Source organism: Amblyomma mixtum, chromosome 5 (assembly GCF_055824585.1).
Source record: "Amblyomma mixtum isolate Tamu chromosome 5, ASM5582458v1, whole genome shotgun sequence".
Lineage (NCBI taxonomy): Eukaryota > Metazoa > Arthropoda > Arachnida > Ixodida > Ixodidae > Amblyomma > Amblyomma mixtum.
Genome location: NC_143016.1, coordinates 157,413,848 through 157,429,820, shown reverse-complemented (window position 1 = coordinate 157,429,820; position 15,973 = coordinate 157,413,848). Strand labels below are relative to the sequence as shown.

Here is a 15,973-nt window from a genome sequence, read left to right as displayed (position 1 = left end):
CCATTACCAAAGAAGTAAACAGGGGGTATGGCATACGCCCTGTCTCTAAACTAAAGACATGCGAGCGTGTCAGACTGCTGGAGCATACTTTATATAAATCTGTACGCGCTTGCAATCGCCCATAACATAGTCTTGGTTTCTTTATTTTCTCTACTCAGACGTGTAGTATACGTCAGCAGTACTTGCCGGGGTAGGACATACATCGTGACATCTCCGCAATTTTGGAATTCAGGCGATGCTCACCATATGGTGCTCTCTCCTTTCCAGAGGCTGCTTTTCCGCACAAGATGAATCTGTATCGCAAACAAGCCAACATACCTACGCGCGGTACGGATTTTTGGTTGCCGACAATTGTTGCTGTAGTTCGGCTATCAGTGTATAACGCAGTCGTGTACCAGCTGTAGAGCGAGAGCCGTACCGGTGTCATTGCATACGTAGGAACACATAAACTGAACAGATGTCAACCTGAGTCCACTTTTTGAGAGAAAGTGAAAAAACATCGAGCATTGTGGAGCAGATGACTACTCAGAGAGAAAGTTGTGTTTTCTCTCGAATAATCAACTCGACCTGCACTCTGTCGAGCTCAAGTAAAGGGCGCAGTGACGGAATATCAGGGAAGACCGCAACTAATATTCTAACCGTTGTTCTTGAAGTATAAAGATGGCTCTACAGCTACAAAGTAATACTATTGGTAGGGAACGTCAGAACACCCGTGTTACATGTTTACGAATAAGCTGGTGAACTAATTTGCATTAGAGAACTTTTTTCTTCTTAGAATCAACCGAAAATTGGAAAATATAGCTCACCTTATTAATAGGCATATCAGTTTTTGTCAATAGCAAACCGCGACAGTTATTTCACTGCTTGCTACGTTCCGCTTGCTAATGACATTTTTTTCACTGCAGGATTTAGTCGGCAGCGCGGCGCAGTGAAGAACACCACCGTAATCACCGATGTCATGGTAATGTGGCCTTGACAACTGCACCTGAGGTTAATGATAAAGCGCAAAGGAAGGCTGGTAGAAGGGGGCCTGCATAAGGCAATATTTAATAGGCCTGCCACTTGTATTTCAGTGCAATCTGTTCATAATGGATGAAAACAATAGGCGTAAACTCGCCTCGCTTAGAGAAACAGAATGACAAGGTCATTTACCGGCTTCGATAAGCGAAGAAAATTAGCAAAAACAATTAGCAATGCATTTGACGATCGCATGACGCCGGACCAATACTCAATGTGTGCATTTCTGCTAGAAACAGCCACTGTTCTTCCGTTCCTGGCCGTTTATTGCGAAATTACGTCCTTCCTTTGGAACATTTGGCACAATATAGTATATTATTACTCAAGTTTAATGTAGACACAAGAACTTAAACACTGAAGTGAAACGTTATTGGAAACAAAACTTAAACGCATTAAAATTCTTCGCACTTACGGAAATTGTCTCCAAAGCCATTTTTTCAAGCAGACGCCACTAAAGGGGCGTTTTTACGATGCGCAGCTCATGACCTAAAAATAACTGCACATCGCGTAGCGCCTTGTATATATGTTGCTGCTTCTTGTGAATGCTTGAAACTGCGAGCTATTTCATCAGTTAATGAAATGGTAGCAGCATTGTTAGAAAACTGCTGCCTCTTTACCTTCGATAAGGGTCATTCTACTTCAACCAACCCGGGCTTTGCTCTCGACCATCTTCGATTTTGCTCAAAGAAAAACCAGGGTTTATTGCATTACTATAAAAAAACAACCATCGTGCTTTTGACGAAACTTGTTTTCGTGAGGTGGCCGCACTCTTAATTGTTTTCAAAAAGTAGCAAATACAAGTCCAACAGAAGAGTCTGTAAAAAAAATGTTTTACGCATGACTTTAATTTTTTTGCGTCAGTAGGTGACATTACGCTTTCATACATAATAATTTTAGATCGCTGTTTTTTTATAGAACCCGGAAAAGGGTACAAAACTACGTAATTTTGAAATTTTTACCAAAATTCATGTTCTCTTTCAGACATCACGAATCATAAGCCATGTCAGGAAAAATATTCTAAATTTGAAAAAAGTTGTTTCCAATGGCATATTGAGCCGTCAGTAGGACAGTGAGATCCTCCTAGAGAAAATATGACAGGCATTGAGCTCCGCAGCAGAGTCCAATTTCATTTATCTTAACGAGTTTATTCGGATAAATTTTTTTTAGGCGGGAAATTTATTTTGCAAGTAAAGCACCGCAGCCCTACTGCGGCGTTGCTCTGTGCCTGGTCTTCACTGCAGTGCACGCTGGAGCCGGCTGCAAACGATATTTAAGCAGCGCTGCAGGGCGCTCTAAGTTGATGCTCCTGTGTTGGGATTAAAAGGTCGGCTGGGGCGTTCCTACACGTTTCGACGCTTACAACTCCTGGGTCGCTGAGCACGACTTAAATCCAGCATGCACGGTTGAGGTACATGAAGACGTGCTGTGATTAAACGCCGGCGTTCATCACAAAGACAGTGATCTTTTCTTTTTCTTTTTTTCTTGTTGTTGGTCAATCGCTTGAGGAACCCTGAGCACTTCAGCGGCCTTGATAGCTTTGCCAATCTTTCTAAACAGTTCGTAGGCTGCAGTATTTGACATTTGTATGGCCCCTGACGACAGAATTTTGCTGCCAAGTTCCTGCTTCTCTAGCAGAAGAAGACGGAGTGTGATCAGCTCGTTAGCTTTGACTTATTTCTCCCATAGGTGCTGTCAAATGTAACGAAAAACCCCACTGCATTCCGTTCATAAAATATGGCACGAACGCTCGCAGTGGTTTTCCTAGCGCAACAACTCATTCGGGCAGGACAGCGCTGCTTAAGTGGATGTTTGTAGCTGGTTCCAGCCTGCACTGCAGTGATGAGCACGCGGTCTGCGTCCAACTTTCAAAACCATTTCCGCGATTAAAATTGAAATTACTGCGATTAAACAACCTAGAATTAATGCAGTTGGATGATATTGTGCGGTATTTTTACTAGGGGCACCCCATTCTGCAATGGACGGCTTAACATGCCGCAAAATCAAGTTTTGCCAAATTTAGATTTTTGAAGCGGAAGCTGTACGAGGCGAACCGAAGCGCATTTCGCGGTGCCTGGCACAGGCCACTTCTGCGCATGTGCCGTTACCCTGGAAACCATGGCGCCGCTCGGACTGTCAATCATAAGTAGAGACCGGATTTTAGGCAAATGCCTATTTTTTTCAACGCTTCGTAGGCGCACCATTTTTACATATGAGCATGAATTAGGTGTTGACAATATGTTTAGTACTCTTTTTATAGTGCCTATAAATGCCTATTTTGGGTGTCAGTGCCTATAAATGCCTATTTACGACGTCGGTGCCTAAAATGCCTTATTTTACAGAAAAGGGGCCTGAAATACGCTGTGGTTTTGCTTTCAGATTCTGTTTGCTTTCGAATCCATTTCGGTTTTGAGTAGAACACACACGTGGCAACATTAGATGACCTCGTCAGTTGGCTGTGGTGAATACTGCATCTATGCCGGCTGTGTACACAATACCAACCACGTCAGCCGAAAATATCGAAGCAACCTTTCTCCTATTTTCTGCCATTTTATCGTGCCAGCTTGTTGATGACTTTGGCTGTTAAAGTGGTAGTTGATCAGATGGCACCACATTTTGGAAAGTATGCGGAGTAATTTATAGGTTCGTCCAAATAATTCCCAGTTGGTTCCCATTGAAACCAACTGTAAAATGTTCCATAAACCTGCTGGAAACAGTTTAACTGATTTTTTTCTGAAGAAGATATTTTCTTTCTGAAGAACTCAGAAAGCACTCAGAAAGAAGGACGTTAATGAACTTATTGCTTCAGTCAAGGGTGTGCTTTTAAAAGCGCCTTCTCGTGTGTACGCGTTTAAAGAGCAGTTGCCGGAAGTGCCTCTCCCGACGTAGCCTATCATCGCACGCTGGGGAACGTGGCTGGAAGCCGTAGGATACTACAACTACCACCTTTCTGACCTGAAGACCGTCATAAAAAGTTTCTCAGGTAATGAGAGTGCTCTTGTCAGGAGGGCTCAAGCTGCCCTCTCTCAGGACAACCTCCAAGGAGACCTCGCGTACTTGCCGCTAACTTCAATTTTTTTGCGAGCACTATAAAAAAATGGAATGTGGGGGTTGAATGTTCTCTACCAACATTGGGCTAATTGAGAATGTGCAGCAACGAATCGCTGCTCTTCCTCACGGATAAGTTGCCGAGAAAATCCGCCCAAAGTTGCAGTCCGTCTTGGACAAAAACGAGGGCTTCTCAGTCCTCAAGCAAATTTCAGGAGCACTTACCGGTGAACATTCTATGATACCGAACAGTGTAAAGCTATCAAATGTTCCTAAGTACAAGCACGCTCCTGTAGCATCCGTTGATGTTGAGCGTTCCTTTCCAGCATAAAAGCTTGTTCATACTGATAAGAGGCATAAATTTGAGTCCATCAACCTGGCGATGGTGCTTGTCTGCTACTGCTTCTATAGCTTTAGCAGTGATTTCTAGATGGATGATGTTTATTTTACCATCGATCCTCGTGGATGTACGTAGGCCCGTGCAGAACTATGATTCCTTTCGGCATATTCCGCATCAAGCAGAACTGTGTGTAACATTTTCTAGCATCTCGTATTTAAGGTTTCCAGACCCTTCTAATGGCAAGCACCATTTGATAGTCGCGTGGCTCCAGACTCTTGAAGCCACAAACTATAAAACACTGTTCAATTCCTGTGTGACCGAAGACTGAACTCATTTGTCGGATGCTTTGAATTGACAATGTTTCTATCAGTTTCTAATTTCATGGCCTCCTGTTAAGGTGTTCATTGTTTCTACTTTTGTACACGACAAGCGAATTGTTTGTTTCCAGGTATACCAAAGTGTTTTAAAACGGTTGGTAACCGTCCCTTTTGCTCTGCTGAAGCACGTGTATTGTATGAAAAGTTGCGCGACAGCCTTAAAAAAACGGTTTCTAAAGTTCGCACCTTGCTAAAGGTCCCAAATCATTCCTGCTGTGTTTTTGTTTTATTTTACGGTAGATATTGTGTGCTGAAGTTCGGAACTGTGTGCTCTTTTGATAAAGTTTATAGTGCCTATTTTTCTCCGTTAGGTGCCTAAAATGCAATTTTAGCCGCCTATTTATGGCGCCTAAAACGTGCTTTTTAGTGCCTAAAAATCCGGCCTCTAATCATAAGAAAAGAACAGAAAATAGGGGTCAGGGCGCGAATCGAACCCAGGCCGCCGGCGTGCGAAACGGGGTCGCTGCCACTGTGCCACGGCGCTCTAATTTTTTATTTATGGCCTGGCTTAGGCACGAAATTTAACCAAAAACCGCTCAACAAAAAACATACAAAACGCTATGTACATACGACACTGTCGTTGTCAGTCAGCACGAGTCTGGCTTCGCCAGATTAAAATTTCTGTAATATACACAATGTCTCTAGTCTTGTGATCCACTCGGGAGGCTCCGCAGTGGCTTTCTATATGGCAAGGAACCACTCCATTCTTTCCCGAAAGTAAATTCGGGCAGGTCGCGCATCTGTGTCAAAATGATAACCTGCCATTCTTGAGCGCCATATAGAGTGGAGGCCCAAGTGCACTATGAGATCAAATGGTACCCCATTCTCATTATCAGTGCTCAAATAAGGAATTCCCTGCGCGTCAAGTGGTAGCTCTAGCCCGAAACAATAGACCATGTTTTTTTTTCATTGCTGGAAAGGGGTTTATTTTTGGGATGTGTGCCACGAGGCTCCGACAATTCAAACTGAATACAGGCGCGTATAGTGAATGCACAGGTCTTAAAAACTTATCTTTGATATATGTATTAAGTAATTATGAGCAATTTAATTACAGATGTCGCAAAAAAGCAAGTACCAAATTTCCTCCGTTTGCAGTAAATTTCCTCCGTGCTTGGGGTGGAGTAGAAAGAACCGCCATCATTCGCCATTCAATTGAAACCACTCTTGCAAAGTACGGCGCTGGCCCAGCAGATGGCGCTGGTGGCGGACCGCGGAGCTGGCATCGAGGCACCCCATGCCTTTTTTCCTCCATGAGGCACCCTAACCGCGCACAGCTTCCGCGCCGCGTGAAGACGAGGCGAGAAAGGCTAAGCGGGCGGCCGGGACGCCCGAAAAACGAGAGGAACTTCTCGCGAAGGGACGCCGCCAAGCTGCTTAACGACAGCGACGGCGTGTCGCTAGAGAAATTGTCAGTGGACGAAACTACGTATATCCTGGCCTAGCTGAGCTAAGCCTCTGCCATTTTTTTAATTTTCTGACACGACTTGCGTTTCCTGACCGCTGAAACATTTTTATCGTCTAAGGATTAAGTTCCTAAGGATAACTTGCGAAAATAATTATAATTTCCACTGGAGACTTAGATTCAATAAAAATTTCAAAACTGCATAGTTTTTTCCTAGTTTCGTAACGGAGGCAAAATAAACTAATTTCAGACTATTGTGTACGAAAGCGTAATGACTTTTGTTCGCGCTAAAAATTCCTAGTTATGCGTAAACTATTTTATTTTTTACAAGTCGTTCTGTTATACGATTTTATTAAAGTAAACTTGGCGACCTCAGCAAGAAAAACGTTTTTCGCCAACACCAAACAGAGACAATGTTTGTCACAGAATAACTTATAAATACCATTGCAAACCAGCAAGACACACGACGAAGAACGAGGACACACAAGCGCTGACTTCCAACTGACGTTTAATGGGTGAAAATGTGCTTTAATAATGATTACAAACAACAAAAAGAAAAAGAAAACATCTTTGCTTGTCACTTCTTCAAGAAGAGCAACTCCGCATCTGAAAAGGCGATTGAAGGCGCGCTGACACTATTATCTTGCAGCCGGGCTATCTCAGCAGCCTCCTTGGTCTCCCGCACTATCTGGTCCGAGTGCCTGCTGATAGCTGGCCAAGTCCGGAGTGCACTGCTCTTCTTTCCCTGTATCTCGGTCTTTGATGATGCATTTCCGCCGGTGCAGCGCTAGATTGCCTGTACCTGTTTCGAATGTCCTGTACCGATGTTCTTTCAGCCGCTCATTCAGGCAACGACCCCTCTGGCCGACGTAACCCTTGCCGCATGAAAGGGGAATGAAGTACACCACACCCTCCACACATTCGATGAAAGGGTTCTGATGTGCCGTGTTACACCGCCGACGCTCGCCATCTCCCTTGTTGACACGTGCGTACAGAGTGCCTATTTTCATAGCGGCCGAAAAGACGACGTCAACCTCATTATGCCGACCAATCTTCTTGAGGCGATGTGACACATTGTGTATATATGGCACAACGACCACTCTTCGTTTCCGCGGCGGTTCTTCGATCCCGTTGCTGGCTCGTGCTTCTTGTTTTACTTCCTTCGGAAGGCGTTGACTAACAGAAGTAACAATGCCCGGAGGGTACCCAGCGTCAAGAAGACGAGCCACCTGACCGCAGAGACTTTCTTGCATGAAATGAGCGCAAGATTTCTGGATAGCGTTCTTTAGGCACAGGCCGGCGATCCCTCTCTTAGTCAGCTTGGAGTGGGCCGAACGGAACGGTAGCAGCTTCTTGCAGCTCCGAGGCTCATACTTCCAGCAAGTATGACCTACTGAAAACCTGAGCCTTAAATCTAAAAACCGGAACGAACCTTCCAACGGGATCTCGTGTGTCACTTTCAGCGGCTTCAGGCATTCCTGAAAGGTCTCAAAAACATCCGAGATCGCGGTCTCAGCCTCAGTATCCGTCGTATGGTCGAGGAGGACTAGGTAGTCGTCTACGAAACGAAATACCTTGACCACGGCAGACCCTGTTAAATGTGTTAGCAAGCTTCTGTCCTTCCTGGCAAGAAATAGGTCGCTGAAACTGAATGAGCGGCTGAAAGAACATCGGTACAGGACATTCGGAACAGATACAGGCAATCTGGCGCTGCACCGGCGGAAATGCATCATCAAAGACCGAACTACAGGGAAAGAAGAGCAGTGCACTCCGGACTTGGCCAGCGGTTCGGTAATCAGCAGGCACTCGGACCAGATAGTGCGAGAGATCAAGGAGGCTGCTGAGATAGCCGGACTGCAAGATAATTGTGTCAGCACGCCTTCAATCGCCTTGTCAGATGCGGAGTTGCTCTTCTTGAAGAAGTGACAAGGAAAGATATTTTCTTTTTCTTTTTGCAGTTTGTAATCAGTATTTAAGCACGTCTTCACCCATTAAACGTCATTTGGAAGTCAGCGCTTGTGTGTCCTCGTTCTTCGTCGTGTGTCTTGCTGGTTTGCGCTAGTATTTATATGTTATGGATCACCAACCAGCCCGCACTCTTACCCTACTGACTGTTGCAGAATGCAATACACCATGATTTTTTTTAGGGCAAACGAAAAAGGTCGAGCGGAACGTCTCAATCAGTTGGCGTGGAATGACCGATTAATGCTCTACATCTGTCGCAGGAGGATCAATTGGGCGCCGAGACAGAGCCGTTCGCCATCACCACCGAGCCATCTGAAACATTTCAACCTGGGTCAGATTCAACCTCCATTCCACATGAAGTAAGATATCGCGTATCACATTCTGCTCTCATAAGGACTCTGAAGCATTTCTTCAGAATTTAACGAGATTCAAGGAATCGAGAGTAGGGTGCTTTTCAGAAAGGCATGCGAAGTTCTTTTGTGCCTGCTTTTTGCACCAGCTTTTTGAACTTAGTGAGCTATCCAGGGCTGTATAGCGTGTGATTCAGCAATCGTTGCCGCAAAGCATCCACACGGAACGTGACCCATCGCCTAATTGCGACGCAGTGAATGTGCAAAACCGCGGCGTTGTTAGGCTTTTTTAAAGCGTTAGCTCTGGTATTCGCGTTACAGAAGGTCGTGTGATTATGCAAAACAAAGTCATTGCCTATAAATGGCGGCCACCGTGGTTAGCGTTTGCGTAAACAAAATTTGCAAATTCCGTAACCAACTTTGCGCCATAATACGTAACTATATTTGGTGTCCACCAGCATACAGTGGTGCATCACCAAGTACCAGGGTTGTACTATGTAGTGTGACCCAACCGGTTGCATAGGAACGGGCTATACTTATAAAGAGTGCCCATTTGCCGTATAGAAGTGCGCATATACTATTTACCTTCCTTTCTCTATATACCCCGGTGTGCAAACAGCGAATTGGACCACTGAGTGGTACCATTGGTACACAAATTGCGAACCACCTAACTGGCGTTGAATATTCGGAGTAGTATGAAACGATTCAGCTCATTATGGGGCATAAAAGTGCTGGTCGAATCAAAGCTTAGCCTATTATAGGGATTCGTGCCTACGACCTTTGGTCTTCAATGCCGTAATTTCTTGGATCTTCAGACGTCGATTACGAGTAAAGTACTAGACGTAGGACATTTTAAGTGGTGTCGAACGATTTGTGTTCCTGTGCTGCATACGTTGGCATCAAAACGGCATTATAATCTAGACATCCTTATCTAGCGAAATTTTTACCATATATACGCTAACATTCATGCAAAACAAAAAAAAGCGTCATACGCTGCCTCAGCGTCTGATATTTTTTTGTCTCTAAGTGCTCTGTTGTGCAGCGAAATTTGTAATAGCCTCATGGGCGGTGAGATTTCAGATTCGCGCTGCATCAGTCCACGCACTGCCAAGCGTTGTTGGATGCTTCCGAACAACTTTCCACAGGCTTTACCTTCGGCGCCACTAGCCTTGTTGCTTCAAAAAAGCGTGTGTCCTTTGAAATATACCACAGCCGTAATGACGTCATCAATGTATTCAAAGTGTACTTTCGTAAATGCACAATTAATCTGTCTGAAGTGTACTTAAATTCTAGTTAATGGGCAGTCCGCGTAAACATATTTGCATTACACTTCAAGCTACCGTGGAACAATCTAGGACTCAAAATGATGTTTCAGGGAACAGTGAACTCTCCCGTTGATGTCGTCCTTTCGTTTATGTAACTTCTAGCAGGAAGGTTATTATTTGCACTACGTGCGGAGAACGTGATAGCATTATAAAATCTAGCCTTTGACGAAAACTCCTCAGGTCGGGCAGAAGATACATGTATTTAAGAGAAGGATCGCCTACCAAAGGTTGTTAATACAAACACATTTCGGCTTCCATATGGAAGCCTTGATCAGAGTGGTCAAGGCTTCCGTATGGAAGCCGAAACGTCTTCGTATTAACAAGAACCTTTGGTCGGCGCTCCTTCCGTTGAATACATGATAGCATTATACCGGCACACGCGACCTGAGAACTTCCGAGCCCGAATATGCCAGCGAAAAGGACCCCGACTGGCAAGACCGACCGGTTTCCTTAGACGCCCGTGTATCTGTTGGTTGACAATTCGACTCCTGATCTATGCCTGACGCAAGTTGCGACTCTCAATTCGGTTCTAGATCACCCCCAGATTCGAACGCGGCCACTATGGCACTTCTGCGATAATTTGGGATCCCACAGTCTTTGCACAAAAAAAAAAAAAAGCGCCTCACCGGGCAAGATAGTGCGTCGCTCTCGGGGGATATATATAAGGCAAAGCAAGTGTAACATTTGTCGGAGCATTTCTCGTTTGCTGCGTCACTTCGGACTTGATTTGCTGTGCGTAGTTTTTTTAGCCGTTTCCTCTCCGTCACGTGACCTTATAATCTCATACTTCTCTTGATTGATGATAACTACCCATGCACAGTTTATTCTGCAGTTGAAGCATTAACCCCTCTTTTTCTGTGAAGCCGCCCGGTAGGTCTTTTTTAGCCCAATTAAATGTATTTTTAATATGTGAAGCGTGTATTCATAGTCTATTTCTAATGCATTTAATGTATATTTTTAGTATATATTTAATGCATTATAAATATGCTAAGCGGGCAAAAATGTACTTTTCACATATATTTAAGAACGTTCAAAATATTACTCCTAGTATACTTAGAAAGCATTCGTATTGAATTTTAAGCATAGGGTGAAAAAAACGCGAAATCAATATGAAATTAATGCAATATGTTTGAAATGCATTTTAGCATATCCTCTTTTTCGCTAAGGGGTGCCTTTACAACTTCAGTCCGTCACTCACAGGGGGCATGTCCACTGCTAGTGCAGTGTAATCAAAGACAGGTGGTCGCACACATTGTAAACACTTGTTCCTTGCGTGAGGATAACAACAATGAAAACGATGTTGCAACCCATGAGTCGTTGAGTGACGGTGTCGTCAGTGAGGCGGTAATCGGAGGCTAGAATCCTTTCATATTTCCCGCCCTGAAGCATGTTGACAAAAGGGCCACAAAATGAAAGTTAGAAATGTCGTGATGCGTTTGTTTTTGGCACAGTAGTAAAGAAATTACGGCGCTGGTGAAATTGCATTTAAAAAGAAAGCTCGTTTGACATATTCTCTATGCTTGTTTGTCATCGTGATTCTGAGTGACTCTGAGGCTAGCATCCATCATGAACCGCCGCGTTGTCTCAGTAGTTATGGTGCTTGTTCATCATTGTGTTCCTAAGTGAGCGATCCTGGGGCCAGCATCCACCATGTACCACCGCTGTGGCTCAGTAGTTATGGTGTTTGTTCACCATTGTGATCCTTAGTGACTGATCATGGGGCCATGCAGCATCCATCATGTACCGCAGCAGTGGCTTAGTGGTTATAGTGCTCGTATGCTGTTCCGAAAGACGTGGGTAAGATCCCGACCGCGGTGGACGCATTTCGATGGAGGCAAAATTTGTTGTATCGGCTGAGTTGGGGCCCGTACAGGATTTATTGCAGGAACACAGAGCTGCTGCCCGTAGCCTGACCTAGGCGAGCGAGCCTACCAGAGCTCCTCCCGCACGCGCACAGTTCGAAGAGGGACCCCTGAAGGCATATAACATTTCTTCCCCCAGAGTAGTGTTTTTAAGAGGTGTAAACGGCAGGTTTTTCAAGCCGTCTTCCGCGCGAACATCGGGAAGAAGGGTTCGGTGTGGATGCAGCACTGCCCGTAATAGAGATGGGCGAGTCAAAGCTATCTGTCACTTTTCGTTGAGCCAAGGGAGCCATCCGAGATCCTGGGTGGCTCCGCGATTGCCAGATCTGGGAAACGGAAGAACGTGCTCCACGGAAATCGGCCTTTGTCTTGACTAGACAGGCGCTTTCGCATGTGCTCGGCATTTCTCCTTTGAAGTGGGCCATCGTCGAGCAGACATACCTTATTTGAACGCTTGCCAATCTGTCTGGTGATGCTGGCAGCCAACCACTTCTGTGAGCCAGAAAAATTGCAGACAAACGCAGGTCGTCCTACCAAGTAGAGAGGAGCGGATAGGCTCTCATGTTCCTCAGCGGGCACACTTGTCGGATGAATCTAATCCAAGGCAGTTCCGATTCTGACGTCCAAACATCAGATTGGCTGGCGTGTCATGAGTTTTCGCATGAAAAGTCGTGTGTTGTGTGAAGAGGAATCTTGAAAGACGCCATACAAGGCCTGCCTTCTGAAATTTGCGGAGTGCCACTGGAGTCTCTTGAACTATTCTCTTGGCTTGTCCATTGGTAGCACGGTGGTATGGCGCGCTTGTGAGTTGTCGTATGCCGTTCCTCTGCCAAAATTCCTTACCTTTGGTCTGCGTAAACGGCGACCCGTTGTCGCTGACGATCACCTCTGGAATGTCAAACGTGGCAAGCACTGTACGTAGCTCTTGGATGACCGCAGCTGACGTCAAAGTTCCAGCGTTGCGAACTACCAGCCACCTCGTTGTTCAGTCCACCACGATGAGGTAACAGTTATCGGCGACTGGGCCCGCAAAATTTAGATGAAGCACTGATCACGGAGTTTCAGGTCTCGTCCATGTTTGCATAAGGGTGGCGGGTCTTTCTTTGGCAATCGACTGACATATCTGATATCCAGCCACACACTCTTCGATGATCTGTTCAAGCGGTGCCACCACAAATGACTGCGTGCAGCTTGTTTCATAGCTGTCATTCCTCGATTACCGGCGTGCAAAAATCGGACGTCCGCATGCCGTAGACGAACCGGTTTGAGCACACGAGGTCGCCATAGAACACATCCCTTGTGTGTTGTGGACCAGAACGACCCCGCGCGCGCACACTTCGCAGAGGGACCCCTGGCGGGATATAACAAAATTCTAAAGGCCCGTGTAAGCTGTGTGATGTCAGTGCGTGTTAAAAAACAACAGGTTGTCGAAATTATCCGGAGCCCTCCCCTGTGGCATCCCTCATAGCCTGAGTCGCTTTGGGACATTAAACAAATGAGGCTAAACGAAACCATCCTTCATGCATGGAATTCGGTCGTATAAATGCCCGCATTGGAAGATTTGTACTCTACAGAACTTCGTGTAGAGGTAATTAAGGTGTCTCTTTAATTAGCGCGCTGCGGTACATTTGCACATGCCGCCGCATTATTTGTTTGGCTCATGTTCTCTTTGCTTTTCTTCCTCTGTCATTTACCTCGGCGGTCACGTGATGCGTTGCTCCTTTGCTATACATCGAGAGCTGCTGCACGCACGTCTCCTGACGGCCCACGCGTAGCAGGGGTGAAAGAAAGCGCGGTGGAAGCGACGAGGGGAGGGCGAGGTTGCGCAGTGTGGGGTACGCGTGCGTAGCAATAGGAGATGGCTCTAGTGCCTTGTCCACGTGCACCAACTATTTTCTTCACACCACGCACACGGAGCAAAACACTGTCCGAGCTTGGCGCATTACGCGACGTAGCATAAGCGTTGTGAATATTTTTAACGCGAAAACATAAAGGTTCCCCTTTGTGCAGGAAACTCGGTGTCGTCAGTGTTTTTCGTAAAAAAGGGAGGAGTTTAGAGTGGCCACCCATGTGGAAGTTTAAATAATGACAGGTCGCGAGAGGTTGCTCGGGAAGGGCAACCTGGGTCGCACAAGCCCCACCGATGGCACTAACTACCACAGCAGGGCAGTGGCGCATCTGTTAAACACTGCTCCAGTGCGCCACTTCTGGTGCAGTGGACTCCCAGGGATCTGTGAATCTGAAGTTAAGACTGAGCAGTTCTGCATATAATAGCATTAACCCATTACCGCTATCGCCTGGAACCCTTAGCCGGAGCTTAAGTCTATCCACCAATTTCTTGTTCTTTTAGGAAGGAGTGAAAACTACAGCTCATGGCCAAGACACTGCCGCTGTTCAGCCGATTGCACATGAAATTGAACAACTATTAAGCAATCAGGGGTGCAGAGTTATACACGGAAAACTGATCATGATATAGAGACAGTACGTAAAATGGTAAAGGGTCGCGGTTTTTACGTGCGCTGAGAGGATTTGACCTTCTTTTTTTTTTTTTGAGGTCTCATGGAATGATGCACAAGATGATTTGAGGAAAGACAAAGAAGATAGGGATTTCATGTTCTTTTAGGAAGGAGTGAAAACTACAGCTCATGGCCAAGACACTGCCGCTGTTCAGCCGATTGCACATGAAATTGAACAACTATTAAGCAATCAGGGGTGCAGAGTTATACACGGAAAACTGATCATGATATAGAGACAGTACGTAAAATGGTAAAGGGTCGCGGTTTTTACGTGCGCTGAGAGGATTTGACCTTCTTTTTTTTTTGAGGTCTCATGGAATGATGCACAAGATGATTTGAGGAAAGACAAAGAAGATAGGGAAATTTTGGTGCTTCTTCACCGCGGAAAGACTTAAGTTGAATTTACCGGTGTGCCTTATTACCAGGAAAATAAAATCGACCACTTGCGCCTGAACTGCATGCCGCAAGTAAGCCTAAAGGTTGCCTCCTGAAGGAGCAAAATCTGCGCTATTAGTTCCGTTGCTGTCGGTCTTCGAATAATCCGTTCAGGGTGCCTCACCTGCAGCTCCGTAGCAGCCTGCCTAGCCCAATTTTTTTGTACAGCCTGTCGGAAGGCGTCCTACTTATTTTTACTTCATGTCAAAGTTTTATGCTCTTGTTCAGATAGTCGAAAATGTCAGTGTCGCTGTATTTTGGTTTTCAGGTAACTGAAATATCAGCTTTTTCAGCAGTATTGAAGGCGCATGGCATTACCATTTCATTGCTCCGATTTACGCCCACGTTACGAGTCCTGGTAATCTATACACAGTGTTGGTTAAAAGCCCGGAGGTCAAAGTCTTCTTTTTAGGCGCACAGTGGAGCACTCAAGGCGCACTTAAAACCAAAGGGCCTTATAGTTAAAGGGGTTGTGAAAAGAAAATGAAGCTGCCCGGTTTTAATTTTTACTCCTTCCATAAACATTAGACATGCTGATTCCGAAATATTTCGACTCAGTATTGAGTCTGCCTTTAATAAAGCCCGTTCGAAATCGCTGCCTTTTTGTGCTCATGAAACGACCATGAACCGCCGTCGGCTGGCGTACGCACTACTCGACTACGTCATTTTAAGATCTTCAGAAATGTACAGATATCTTCAACTTTCGTTTGCCCTAAAATAATAGCTTTATGAGAAATTCAGAAAGTGAAACAAGGTTTTCCAATTATTTGCACGCGTAATTGCACTCTGTTAAACTGAAGCGCGTGGTCATACATCAATCACTGATCTGGAACCAGTTTCGGTTTCGGTTCTGCTTCTCCATCCACCTTGGCTTCAGTACCAGCGGCTCGACATAGCCTTGCTTACGTGAACCTATCTAGGTGGTGTTCCTTGACAGCGGTGGTTTGAGTCAGAGAATCGAGCTGAGCAAGGCCAGCCCATCTCGACGACTCTCTGTTTACATGAACTCGATACGAACGAGTCAGCTATCGCGGCGCGCATCGGCTCCGCGCTTCTGTTCTTTGCTGCAGAAAAATATATTCCAGAAGCGTGAAGAGGGTTAGGCATAATTTGCAGATGGGGCTGCGAGTCAACCCACCCCTTGCAATAGAGATGAAGACTCGAGTCCACGACCGGGTTCGGAGGTTCACGGTCGGGGCTCCCGCAGGCAGAGGTGTCGCGGGCTCTCGGCATGACTGCTACTTGCCGGGCGCGCGACGTGCCGTTGCGAGCGGCATAACAACGACTGACAGCAGCTCGCCGCCTGCGCCCAACCGATGTCAATGACAGGCCGCACGCG

General features: G+C 45.7%; 1 protein-coding gene across 1 annotated transcript in view; it reads left to right on the top strand.

Moving 5' to 3' along the window:
- LOC149344258 (endothelin-converting enzyme 2-like) overlaps positions 1 to 15,973 on the top strand; it is a 111,175-nt gene that overhangs the window by 9,914 nt on the left and 85,288 nt on the right. Inside the window, exons 3-5 of the mRNA XM_089547191.1 lie at positions 268 to 327; positions 906 to 961; positions 8,407 to 8,505. Of these exons, the coding sequence (XP_089403317.1) occupies positions 268 to 327; positions 906 to 961; positions 8,407 to 8,505 (215 nt within the window). The remainder of the gene's footprint in view (positions 1 to 267; positions 328 to 905; positions 962 to 8,406; positions 8,506 to 15,973) is intronic.